This window comes from Kogia breviceps, chromosome 11 (assembly GCF_026419965.1).
Source record: "Kogia breviceps isolate mKogBre1 chromosome 11, mKogBre1 haplotype 1, whole genome shotgun sequence".
Classification (NCBI taxonomy): Eukaryota; Metazoa; Chordata; class Mammalia; order Artiodactyla; family Physeteridae; genus Kogia; species Kogia breviceps.
The window spans coordinates 27,880,192-27,894,239 of record NC_081320.1 but is presented as its reverse complement, the minus strand read 5'-3'; the positions used below and the strand labels follow the sequence as shown (position 1 = coordinate 27,894,239).

Below are 14,048 nucleotides of genomic sequence, written 5' to 3'. Positions count from 1 at the left end.
ATCTATTACTTATAACAAGAGAGAATGAAAAGTAGCTCTATTATGAGAAAGGAGGCAATTTCCCAAAGATTGACACAATCCTTCTGTAACTAGCACATTTCTCACTAGAGGGAGCTCAGAACCCACTGATCAATGACTGGAGAAGCAGAATAAAATGTCACTTCACTAGGGATAAACGATTTACAAAAGCTGGGAATATTTCATATGCCATTTTCTTTCAATTATTAATCTCTGCAATTTTAAATTATATAAAAGATTAATAATGCAAAGTTTCCTAATAACCAGTTGATTAATTTAATAAGCTAGTATTGTAAATAAGTATAGTGGGGGCAAATAAGATATATGGCATTATTCATGCCCTCTTGGGGGAAGAAATTCCTCGTATTCATGAGAAAGAGCAAATAATATAAAGTAGTGATGATTATGGGTACCTAAAAAGGCTTCTTCCTCTCCTGTTGCTCTTTACCTGTTTCTAAAGGTTATTCAGTGGAGCTGTCCTTATCTCTATGCATCTTTTTAAAATAACATCCCCATTTTTCAAATACACTTTTTTTCTTATGGACCAACGTATTTAACCAGGTTCGATTGAAGCCTTGATGCTTGGAAGCAATCATTTGAGTTTTGCTTATTTGTGCACCTATCATTTATGTGCAGATTTTACTGTGTAGATTTTACTGTTTAGCTTTCAGAGACAATCTCAAACACACACACACCTGCGGTTTTTTTTGCTTGTTTTTTGTCTGTTTTAATTCTTGGTTGGAGAGAGAACTTCACTCTCTTCATAAAGTAGAAGAGCAGATCCAGTCCCAGTCCAGGATGTGGGCATAGCGGCAGATTTCCAGATAGGGTTTGCACAAGGAGAGCCTGTGAGTGCAGCTTTCCGTGGAACTCACCTCCGGAAGTCAGCGAGATTCTCTGCGACCATCTGCACAAGCTGGCCTTGCAAAGTAAAGACAACGCTCTACAGGCCCAGACCTCAGCCCTGGGAACCGAACTCGGTCGAACAGATCGAAGGAAGCAAAGCACGCATGCGCATGGCGAAGCTGGAGTCGAAGACGCGCGGGTCGGGCGCATGCGTGCGGCGGAAAGGCGGGAGGCGGGAGCGCGCGCCTGGGTGGCTGCTGTATCCCTGGGTTAGCCAAAGCAGGAAGTGAACCTGCTATGGCTCACAGACCGAAAAGGACTTTCCGGCAGCGCCGAGCGGACTCTAGTGACAGCGAAAGCACCCAGGAGCCATTTGCTGAACCCGGGGCGCCGGGGGAGCAGGCAGACCTGGGCCCTGCGGAGGAAGGGCTGCAGTCTGGAGGAGGCCGCGCGGAAGCGGCGGAACTACCCCGCCGGGCCCTGGGTCGAGGCCGCGGCCGGGTCTGGGCCAGTTCCCGGCACGCCGGGAGAGCGGCTCCGCGCTTGGACGGAGGCTCGGACGTCCCAGGTGACGCGGGGCAGCGGGGTGAGTGCGCGGGACGAGGTGTCGGGAGGTGGGGAAAGAGCCCGCGGGGTTCTCTAAAGGTTTCTACAACCCTTTGCCAACCACGAACGATGAATCGCGGAGATACCAGCCTGCGAGCACTGGCCTGCTGCTTGCATCTCCGTATTGGGCCCCTTGGGGGAGTAGAAAGAATACTGTAAGGTTTAGGCTTCTCCGTGTTTGCACTGTCAGATAAACCCTCACCAATTATATATAGCTTTAGAGCTGCACTTTATGCTTATGAAGAACCTAAATCGTCACAGAAGATTTAAAAAATTCCTAATACTCCTAGGTACGTGAAGGTACTTTCTGTCCCCAATTCTTTTCCTCAAAAACAAGCAAAACGATACACTAGAAAAATTTAGGTGACAGGCTTTGGGACATTTTCTTTTGCGTTTTGTTTTTTAATTGGTTATTTAAAGAAAAGATAAAAAGAGCAATATATGCCACTAACAACAGATTGGTGACCCTGTAAAGTACCAGTAATGGTGTTAAATACAATGTAGTAATTTTGAAGTACCTTTGCGTTTTTAAAAATAGAATTCAAGCAGCATAAACTTGTTTACATAAGATGTGTTCTAGTTTGAAATGGAGTTTAATAATAATATAGTTTAAAATAAAACTATATATTTAGAAAAAGTTAGAAATAAAAACACAGGAACAAGGACTTGGAAGGAACTTGTATAAGTAAGGTCTTGAAGTTTAAATACATTAACTTCTGACTCAGACACACATAAAAATATTTGAGATTATGTTTCATTCTAAAAGGAACTTCTAAAAAAATTCAATAGTGAAGCTCATAGTAAAGGCCCTAAAAGCAACCAGCTTCTCCAGTTAAATGGCACTTTTTACCTACTTTTGTCTGTAAACCATGTTTCTCCAGGATACCTAACACTCGGGTTTAATGAACTGAGGTAATCCCTGGCCTGTTGACATGAGTAGAATCTCCAGTTTGTCACCTGTGGATGATGCCACCAATAGAATGATGATTCAGCATTTCTGGCTCATCACAGGATGAAATAACCATGTAGAAAACAAACCTATGTTGCTAATGATATGTTACATAATTTATTGTTATTTTCAAGACAGTATACATGGTAAATTTCAATAAATTAAAAAGTATCTGTAAAAAAATATATAGTTTTTGGTTAGTCTTGAGGTAAAAAAATTTTCTCCCCACTATATTTAGTCCAAGTGATTTTGGTGATTTCTTAGTCATTGTTATAATCACCTGTTTATCTGAAGTTCTGATGACTTTTAAAATATTTTTTGCTTTATGTTAGAGTCATCTGGTTAAACTTTAATGGGGGGGTGCCCAGGAGTTGCCTCTTCTCTTGTCTTCTAAAACAGTGAAACAGTGGTTCTCAAACTTTTTGGTCTTAAAGAGTACCCTTTTGGTCTTAAAGGTGTACCCTTTATACTCTTAAGAATAATTAAGGATCCCAAAGAGCTTTTGTTTCTGTGGATTATATGTATAATATTTACCGTCTTAGGAATTAAGATAAATTTTTATTTTTATTTTTATTTTTTTTTATTTTTTGCGGTACACGAGCCTCTCACTGTTGTAGCCTCTCCCGTTGCGGAGCACAGGCTCTGGACGCGCAGGCTCAGCGGCCATGGCTCACGGGCCCAGCTGCTCCGCGGCATGTGGGATCTTCCCGGACTGGGGCACGAACCCGCGTCCCCTTCATCAGCAGGCGGACTCTCAACCACTGTGCCACCAGGGAAGCCCCCTATTAATTCTTTTTTAAAATTAACTCATTATATGTAGGGATAAGAAACATTTTTATGAAAAATAACTTTTCTGAAAAATAGTAACAGCGACGTTTTCAATTTGCAAATCTCTTTAATGTCTGGCTTAATGGAAGACAGCTGAATTCTCACAGATATTTCTGCATTCAGTCTATGTTGTTTTGTTTGAATGTGTGAAGAAAACCACAGATAGATGATTAGGAGTACTTAAGAGCCTTTTTAGTTCATTGAAGGTTTTCTGCTTTAATATTACAATGAAGCTCAAAAAGTAATAGGTTCTTAAAGGTAGTTTGCAGTGTGTGTTGACTGAAGAAAATGCACAACATAAAAGTTTGTGAGTTAAGTTTTATTTGGGGCAAAATGAGAACTATAGCCCAGGAGACAGTGTTTCAGGTAGCTTTGAGAAACTGCTTCACAGAGGTAAGGGAGAGGTCAGTGTTACATTTGATATTAGTGAAGAGGGGTTTGTGTGGTCAGACACACATTTTGGCAGAGGCTTGCTGCTAGTCGTGAGGAGCAGATGTCACCATTAATGATTTTAGTGCTTTTCCAGATATGAGGAGATGTAAGGATTGGGCTCATAAAATCTTCTGAAAATATCTGTCTGAAGGCCTATTCTGCCAGTTTTTCCCAAAACACAGAGTACCTCATTCCTCATCTCTGCCCTGAACTCCTTTCAGGGTGTGTTGAAATTCAGCAGCTACAGCAGTTTGTGACTTAATCCTTGTAGATGCAGAAGGCAAGTGCCACTTTTTAGTTGGCACGAGGAAGCTGAAACCATATCAGTCAATTTTTTTGTACTCCACTGGACTAAAATCTGTAGGTGTATTTTGCACTTTGAATGGCTCTTTTACCCATGCATGATTGGTAACATCATGCATTGACTCTTTGGAAAGTAGTGGTTCACCGAGTTGCAGTTCTTGCAAGTGTTGGTACAATTTATTAAAATGTCAAAAAAACCCCCTCTCTTAATGCTACTACTGATATCATCAGTCTTTAAGTATTGGAAAGCTATCAAGTTCACAGTAGAGGGTATGTTTTCCCAAAATTATAGACTTCACTTGAAATCTCTAATTCTTGAAGTGATAGGCACAACTTTGCTCATTTTTAAGAAAATGTTTGTCAGATATCCGTGTCTGAATAACTAGAATTTGTTTGTCATTCTTTCAAGTAGAAAGGTTTTCCTCCTTGAAGACAGTGGTGAAGTTCAACTTGCAGCTCATCACACAAGTGCTTTTCCTTGAGGCAACCATTGCATTTCAGTATGTGCCAGAAGTGCTTTATGCATGCTTCCATATTGATCCACAGAATATTAAAAAGATATGTACTCAGGGCCAAAATTTAATAAAATTAATTTTTTATTGCTTCATTAAGGACAGTAAGTTAAACTGACTTTTTCTTGCTAGTACAAGGTGGAAAACAATACAGTGGATGCTTCTGCAGATTGGTATCACTGTTATGATTCATACTAAAAGATTAGCAGTTTTACCCACCAATGGAGTAAAAAGGGCAAGTAACATGTTAATGTTGTGATGAAAGTAGTTTGGCTTTTCCCTCAGACCCTCAGCGGGTCTGAGGGACCTCCAAGGGTTGATGGATCATACTCTGAGAACCACTGCTCTGGTGTGACTTTACTTCACTTTAAGAAGATGTAGGAGTTGTCATAAATAGCAGCTAAGAAAGATGTAAGCTACAGCAATATTCCTTGTCTTTTACACTTGATCTTAGCCAAATGGCCAAGAAGCGATATATTACTTTGTCTTTTAATTCTTGATTTTACTCCAGCTTTTTTGAAATTTATATAGGTTTTCTAATTAAGGAATGTACTTAATATAAGAGTACTTATTTATGTAATCTTAAATCTTAAGGTTATTCACAACTATTACAAAATATTTATGAACTAACAAGTCCTTTTTTGTCAATAATACCATAAATTCCTTTACACTTTGCTCATTCGATTCTCACAATACCTCTGTGGTGGTTCTCTCTGAATGCTGTCTTTGTTTAATAGATTAATTGACTGTCCTTTCCAGAATTACACAATGGAAATGGATTCATTATTTGGTTTGAGGCTACAGTACTCATTATAGTACTTCTTACCACCAGCCATTGAAATGTAACTTAGTATTTATATTACAAGAGCCTAAATTCCAGAGTTGGATGAAATTAGATTGAAAGCCCAGCTTCTCCATTTAGTAACTTTGTGTTATTGGACATGTTATTTAGCCTTTCCAGTCCTTAGTGTTCTCATCAGTAATAGCATTTATTTTATAGAGTTGTGAATATTAAATGAAATAAGTCTTTTAAAACAGACTTCAGTATGCCTAGCAGATAGGAAATGTACGTTAAGTATTCTTTTCTTTTTCTACTTATTCGCTATCACTTTTTCTTTTTTCATTTAAATATTCTTTCACTTTTTGTCATTTTCTTTTTCTCTTATGTTCCCTTTCCTCTTTTCGTTTCATTCTTTAATGAAGAGAGTATTTTACTAGTTAAGTAGATAACACAAATAGGATACATCCTTGTACATTTATTAGACCATCCATTGATTTCAGAAAGAATGGAAAGTAGAGAAAGATGTGCATATCTACTTTAAATATGTGGAGTAAAATTAAAACACCATATTTTATATATGCCATGTATTGTTCATAATTTCAATTATTGATTCCAACATCTTGACTCTTTCTTGTTATATTCAAAAAACGTCCTGTTAGAATCCAGAGCGGTTGATCTTTCAACAGACGAAGAGGATGAAACACATCGTTCTTCAGAAAGTAAAGATGATCAGAGTTCATCTTCCAATAGCTCTAGCTCTCTGGAAGAAGAGTTTACATCACTAGGTTGGTAACTTTTGAATTTTGTTTAAGAACTTTATCTCTAATATTAGTATTTTTCTATAGCATTGATTTTTTAAAATTTAATTTAATTATCTGTTTTATACATATTAGTATATATATGTCAATCCCAATCTCCCAATTCATCCCACCCCTCAGCACCCCACTTCCCCCCCTTGGTGTCCTTGCATTTGTTCTCTACATCTGTGTCACTGTTTTCCTTGCAAACCGGTTCATCTGTACCATGTCTCTAGATTCCACATATATGTGTTAATGTACAATGTTTGTTTTTCTCTTTCTGACTTACGTCGCTCTGTATGACAGTCTCTAGGTTCATCCACGTCTCTACAAATGACCCAGTTTTTTCCTTTTTATGGCTTATATTCCATTGTGTATATGTACCACATCTTCTTTATCCATTCGTCTATCGATGGGCATTTAGGTTGCTTCCATGACCTGGCTGTTGTAAACAGTGCTGCAGTGAACACTGGGGTGCATGTGTCTGTTTGAATTATGGTTTACTCTGAGTATATGCCCAGTAGTGGGATTGCTGGGTCATATGGTAATTTTATATTTAGTTTTTGAAGGAACCTCCATATTGTTCTCCATAGTGGCTATATCAATTTACATTCCCACCAACAGTACAAGAGTGTTCTCTTTTCTCCACACCCTCTCCAGCATGTGTTGTTTGTAGATTTTCTGATGATGCCCATTGTAACTGGCATGAGGTGATACCTCATTGTAGTTTTGATTTGCATTTCTCTAATAATTAGTGATGTTAGGCAACTTTTCATGTGCCTCTTGGCCATCTGTATGTCTTCTTTGGAGAAATGTCTGTTTACGTCTTCTACCATTTTTTGATTGGGTTCTTTGTTTTTTTTTAATATTGAGCTGCATGAGCTGTTTATATATTTTGGAGATTAATCCTTTGTCTGTTGATTCGTCTGCAAATATTTTCTCCCATTCTGAGGGCTGTCTTTTCATCTTGTTTACAGTTTCCTTTGCTGTGCAAAAGCTTTTAAGTTTCATTAGGTCCCATTTGTTTATTTTTGTTTTTATTTCCATTACTCTAGGAGGTGGATCAAAAAAGATCTTGCCATGATTTATGGCAGAGAGTGTTCTTCCTATGTTTTCCTCTAAGAATTTCCTGTCTTACATTAGGTCTTTAATCCATTTTGAGTTTATTTTTGTGTGTGATGTTAGGGAGTGTTCTAATTTCATTTTTCTACATGTAGCTGTCCAGTTTTCCCAGCACCACTCATTAAAGAGACTGTCTTTTCTCCATTGCATATCCTTGCCTCCTTTGTCATAGATTAGTTGACCATAGGTGCGTTGGTTTATCTCTGGGCTTTCTATCCTGTTCCATTATTCTGTATTTCTGTTTTTGTGCCAGAACCATATTGTCTTGATTACTGTAGCTTTGTAGTATAATCTGAAGTCAGGGAGTCTGATTCCTGCAGCTCTGTTTTTTTCCCTCAAGATTGCTTTGGCTATTTGGGGTCTTCTGTGTCTCCATACAAATTTTCAGATTTTTTGTTCTAGTTCTATAAAAAATGCTATTGGTAGTTTGATAGGGATTGCATTGAATCTGTAGATTGCTTTGAGTAGTATAGTCATTTTCACAATATTGGTTCTTCCAATCCAAGAACATGGTATATCTCTCCATCTGTTTGTGTCATCTTTGATTTCTTTCATCTGTGTCTTAGAGTTTTCAGAGTACAGGCCTTTTACATCCTTAGGTAAGTTTATTCCTAGGTATTCTATTCTTTTTGTTGCAACGGTGAATGGGATTATCCTTAATTTCTCTTTCTGATCTTTTGTTGTTAGTGTATAGAAATGCAAGCAATTTCTCAGCATTCATTTAGTATCCTGAAACTTTACCAGATTCATTGATTAGCTCTAGTAGTTTTCTGGTGGCATCTTTAGGATTCTCTATGTATAATATCATGTCATCTGCAAGCAGTGACAGTTTTACTACTTCTTTTCCAATTTGGATTCCTTTTATTTCTTTTTCTTTTCTGATTGCCCTGGCTAGGATTTCCAAAACTATGTTAAATAATAGTGGTGAGAGTGGACATCCTTGTCTTGTTCCTGATCTTAGAGGAAATGCTTTCAGTTTTTCACCATTGAGAATGATGATTGCTGTGGGTTTGTCGTATATGGCCTTTATTTTGTTGAGGCAGGTTCCCTCTGTGCCCACATTCTGGAGAGTTTTTATCATAAATGGGTGTTGAATTTTGTCAGAAGCTTTTTCTGCAGCTATTAAGATGATCATATGGTTTTTATTCTTCAGTTTGTTAGTGTTATGTATCACATTGGTTGATTTGCATATATTGAAGAATCCTTGCATCCCTGGGATAAATCCCACTTGGTCATGGTGTATGGTCCTTTTAATGTGTTGTTGGATTCTGTTTGCTAGTATTTTGTTGAGGAGATTTGCATCTGTATTCATCAGTGATATTGGTCTGTAATTTTCTTTTTTTGTAGTATCTTTGTCTGGTTTTTGTATCAGGGTGATTGTGGCCACATAGAATGAGTTTGGGAGTATTCCTTCCTCTACAATTTTTTGGAAGAGTTTGAGAAGGATGGGTGTTACCTCTTCTCTAAATGTTTGATAGAATTCACCTGTGAAGCCATCTGGTCTTGGACTTTTGTTTGTTGGAAGATTTTTAGTCACAGTTTCCATTTCATTACTTGTGATTGGTGTGTTCATATTTTCTATTTCTTCCTGGTTCAGTCTTGGAAGGTTATACCTTTCTAAGAATTTGTCCATTCCTTTCAGGTTGTCCATTTTATTGGCATACTTTGTATTTCTGTGGTGTCCGTTGTGACTTCTCCTTTTTCATTTCTAATTTTATTGATTTGAGTTCTCTCCCTCTTTTTCTTGATGAGTCTAGCTAAAGATTTATTAATTTTATCTTCTGAAAGAACCACCTTTTAGTTTTATTGATCTTTGCTATTGTTTTTTATTCGTTTCTATTTCATTTGTTTCTGCTCTGATCTTTATGATTTCTTTCCTTCTACTAACTTTGGGTTTTGTTTGTTCTTCTTTCTCTAGTTCTTTTAAGTGTAGAGTTAGATTGTTTGGGATTTTTTTTGTTTCTTGAGGTAGGATTATATTGCTATGAACTTCCCTCCTAGAACTGTGTTTGCTGCATTCCAGAGGTTTTGGATCGTCATGTTTTCGTTGTCATTCATCTCTAGGTATTTTTGATTTCCTCTTTGATTCCTTCAGTGATCCCTTGGTTATTTAATAATGTATTGTTTAGCCTCCATGTATTTGTGTTTTTTACGATATTTTTCCTGTAATTTATTTCTTATCTCATAGCATTGAGGTCAGAAAAGATGCTTGATATGATTTCCATTTTTTTAAATTTACCGAGGCTTGATTTGTGACCGAAGATGTGATCCATCCTGGAGAACGTTCTGCATGCACTTGAGAAGAAAGTGTAATCTGCTGTTTTTGAATGGAATGTCCTATGAATATCAATTAAATCTATCTGGTCTATTGTGTCATTTAAAGCTTGTGTTTCCTCATTAATTTTCTGTCTGTATGATCTGTCCATTGGTGTACATGAGGTGTTAAAGTCCCCCACTATTATTGTGTTGCTGTCAGTTTCCTCTTTTATAGCTGTTAGCTTTTGCATTATGTATTGAGGTGCTCCCATGTTGGGTGCATATATGTTTATAATTGTTATGTCTTCTTCTTGGATTAATCCCTTGATCATTATGTAGTGTCCTTCCTTGTGTCTCGTAACATTCTTTATTTTAAAGTCTATTTTATTTGAAATGAGTATTGCTACTCCAGCTTCTTTTGATTTCCATTCGCATGGAATATCTTTTTCCATCCCTTCGCTTTCAATCTGTATGTGTCCCGAGGACTGAAGGAGGTCTCTTGTGGACAGCATATATTTGGATATTGTTTTTGTATCCATACAGCAAGCCTGTATCTTTTCGTAGGAGCATTTAATCCATTCACATTTAAGGTAATTATCAATATGTATGTTACTGTTATTATTTTCTTACTTGTTTTGGATTTGTTTTTGTAGGTCCTTGCTTCTCTTGTGTTTCACACTTAGAGAAGTTCCGTTAGCATTTGTTGTAGAGCTGGTTTGGTGGTGCTGAATTCTCTTAGCTCTTGCTTGTCTGTAAACCTTTTGATTTCTCTGTTGAATCTGAATGAGATCTTTGCAGGTAGAGTAGTCTTGGTTGTAGGTTCTTCCCTTTCATCACTTGAAATATATAGTGCCCCTCCCTTCTGGCTTGTACACTTTCTGCTGAGAAATCAGCTGTTAACCTTACGGGAGCTCCCTTGTATGTTATTTGTCATTTTTGCCTTGTTAATTTTAATAATTTTTCTTTGTCTTTAATTTTTTTCAATTTGATTGCTATGTGTCTCAGCATGTTTCTCCTTGGCTTTATCCTGCCTGGGACTCTCTGCACTTCCTGGACTTGGGTGGCTATTTCCTTTCCCATGTTAGGGAAGTTTTCGACTATTATCTCTTCAGATATTTTCTCAGGTCCTTTCTCTCTCTCTTCTCCTTCTGGGACCCTTATGACGCGAATGTTGGTGCATTTAATGTTGTCCCAGAGGTCTCTTAGGTTGTCTTCATTTCTTTTCATTCATTTTTTCTTTAGTCTGTTCTGTGGTAGTGAATTCCACCATTCTGTCTTCCAGGTCACTTATCCGTTCTTCTGCCTCACTTATTCTGCTATTGATTCCTTCTAGTGTATTTTTCATTTAAGTTATTGTATTGTTCTTGTCTGTTTATTCTTTAATTCTTTTAGGTGTTTGTTCTTTCAGTTCTTCTAGGTCTTTGTTAAATATTTTTTGCATTTTCTTGATCTTTGTCTCCATTCTTTTTCTGAGGCCCTGGATCATCTTCACTATCGTTATTCTGAATTCCTTTTCTGGAAGGTTGCCTATCTCCACTTCATTTAGTTGTTTTTCTGGGGTTTTATCTTGATCCTTCATCTGGTACATAGTCCTCTTCCTTTTCATTTTGTCTCTCTGTGAATGTGGTTTTCATTCCACAGGCTGCAGGATTGTAGTTCTTCTTGCTTCTGCTGTCTGTCCTCTGGTGGATGAGGCTATCTAAGAGGCTTGTACAAGCTTCCTGATGGGAAGGACTGGTGGGTAGAGCTGGGTGTTGCTCTGGTAGGCAGAGCTCAGTAAAACTTTAATCCGCTTGTCTGCTGATGGGTGGGGCTCAGTTCTCTCCCTGTTAGTTGTTTGACCTGAGGTGACCCAGCACTGGAGCCTACAGTCTCTTTGGTGAGGCTAATGGCAGACTCCGGAACACTCATGCCAAGTACTTCCCAGAACTTCTGCTGCCAGTGTCTTTGTCCCTGTGTTGAGTCACAGCCACCCCCTGCCTCTGCAGGAGACCCTCCAACACTAGTAGGTAGGTCTGGTTCAGTCTCCTCTGGGGTCACTGCTCCTTCCCCCTGGGTCCTGATGTGCACACTACTTTGTGTGTGCCCTCCAAGAGTGGGGTCTCTGTTTCCCCCAGTCCTGTTGAAGTCCTGCAGTCAAATCCCGCTAGCCTTCAAAGTCTGATTCCTTGGGAATTCCTCCTCCCATTGCCAGACCCCCCAGGTTGGGAAGCCTGATGTGGGGCTCAGAACCTTCACTCCAGTGGGTGGACTTCTGTGGTATAATTGTTCTCCAGTTTGTGAGTCACCCACCCAGTGGTTATGTGATTTGATTTTATTGTGATTGTGCCCCACCTCCCATCTCATTGTGGCTTTTCCTTTGTCTTTTGATGTGGTTTATCATTTTTTGTGAGTTCCAGTGTCTTCCAGTCAATGATTGTTCAGCAGTTAGTTGTGATTCCGGTGCTCTCATAAGAGGGAGTGAGCGCACGTCCTTGTACTCCACCATCTTGACCCAATCTCCTATACCAGTGATTCTTATTATTAATAAACTCTAGTGAAGTGTGGGGCAAATAAGTCATTACTAAAGATTGTCAAGGACCAAAATTGGCTGCATGGTTCCATTACGTAACATGCCCCTGGTCAGATGGCTTTTAATAGGCAGAGCTACGATTCCAACCCAGGGAATCTGCTCCAGAGCCTAGGTTCTTTTTTTTTTTTTTTTTTTTTTTTTTTTTTTTGTGGTTTGTGGGCCTCTCACTGTTGTGGCCTCTCCCATTGCGGAGCACAGGCTCTGGACATGCAGGCTCAGTGGCCATGGGTCATGGGCCTAGCCGCTCCGCGGCATGTGGGATCTTCCCGGACCAGGGCACGAACCCGTGTCCCCTGCATTGGCAGGTGGACTCTCAACCACTGCGCCACCAGGGAAGCCCAGAGCCTAGGTTCTTAACCACTGTACTATACTGGGTGATTCATGCCAGTATCTAAACATGGTAAGAATTTATCTGTGAGGATGTTTCAGGTATAGGATGTAACATATATAAAACCCTAGGGAAGATATCATAGCGTGTGCAGAGGACTAAAAAGTAGTTGTTGGACTGAAAAATACTTGGTTTAAGTTTAATAAAGAAGAACAAAAAGAAAGCAGAGGGGCTGACTGGAGTCAAATAATACAGGGTTTTAAGGGAACTACTGAAAATGTTATGCAAGTAGATGACATGACCATTTTTGTGTTTTAGAAAGATAAATCCAGTTTGGGGGTTGGCAGATTACCACCTGTGGGCCAAATGTGGCCCACTATCTGCTTTTGTGAATGAAATTTTATTAAAGCCATGCTCATTCAATTATATCTTGTCTTTGGCTGCTTTTGCACTACAATGGCAGAGCTAAGAAGTTGTAACAGAGACTTTATGGCCCAAAAAGCCAGAAATATTTATTGGCTTTCTACTCTAGCTCAAGGGTTCTTAACTTGTCTTGTGCTATGGACTCTTTTCAGTCTCATGAAGCCTAAGACCCCTTCTGAGGAAAACAAAGTAAAATGTATAGCTTTATAAAGGAAACATTAATTTGAAATATAATATAATTGTTAAAATATTATTTTTAAAGATTTGTAGTATAGTAGTAATTGCTTTATTAACATGTGAAATAACAGGAACCAGAAGCTCTTCTAATTTTTTTTCTTAAAAAGTTCATAAGCTACAGAAGTAATTAGTGGTGAAGCCAGTATTAAGAATTGAAGCCTAGTAGACAAGTGAAGCTTTGTCTAGACTCTGGGTACAGTGCTGTCCAATAAAACTTCCTGTATCTTCACAGTCCAGTACATTAGCCACTAGCCACATGTATCTATAGAGTTCTTGAAATGTGGCTGTGTGACTAAGGAACTGGACTTTTAATTTACTTAAATTTAAATAGTCACATATGGCTGGTGGTTACAGTACTGAACAGTGGTGCTGTAGAAGATGGCAGATTAGACAGTGTAAGGCAGTAATTGTAAAGTGTTGGTAGCATTGGGAACCTAAGGAGAAAATGCAGTGTTTGGAAATATGTAGGTAGTTTTAAATTATCATAGTGCCTGAGGTGTTGCTGGCATGTAGTGCCCTGAAGGCAGGAGATGATAAAGATAAAGAATGTGGGACAGTTTACCAGGGTGAAGAATTGTCCCTCCTCTGAAGCCCCTTTGAGAAACACTGATTGAAAGATGAAAACTTGTCCTGTAAGGAACACTTTGTGTTTTTTTATTCTTTTTTTCTAGAGAGGAAAAGAGCAAGAAGAAATGAGATGTTTAAGGACTGGTATGTAGAAGATGGAGTGCATTTATTTTTTTGTTCAGATGATAGAACTATTAGAATGATCCAGTACTGGAATATCGGCCTTGAGATGTGCACTGTTGCAGAGACTGCTTACCAATTGGGCATGATATTAACCTTTATTCCTTTTTTAAAAAAATTGAAGTATAGTTGATTTACAATATAGTATTAGTTTCAGGTGTACAGCAAACTGATTCAGTTATGTATATACTTTTCAGATTATTTTCCGTTATAGGTTATTATAAGATATTGAATATAGTTCCCTGTGCTATATACTAGGTCCTTGTTGTTTATCTATTTTATGTATAGTAG

General features: G+C 38.4%; 1 protein-coding gene across 3 annotated transcripts in view; it reads left to right on the top strand.

The window, feature by feature from the left end:
* The first annotated feature begins 1,076 nt into the window (after nucleotides 1–1,076).
* GCFC2 (GC-rich sequence DNA-binding factor 2) overlaps nucleotides 1,077–14,048 on the top strand; it is a 76,522-nt gene continuing 63,550 nt past the window's right edge. The window contains exons 1-2 of one of the 3 annotated variants that reach the window (XM_059078565.2): nucleotides 1,077–1,432; nucleotides 5,935–6,060. In XM_059078565.2, coding sequence (XP_058934548.1) covers nucleotides 1,162–1,432; nucleotides 5,935–6,060 — 397 coding nt within the window. In that variant the 5' untranslated portion in view covers nucleotides 1,077–1,161. Of the gene's footprint in view, nucleotides 1,451–5,934; nucleotides 6,061–14,048 lie in introns of all 3 variants that reach the window. The other 2 variants (XM_059078564.2, XM_067007383.1) reach the window with 2 other exon arrangements.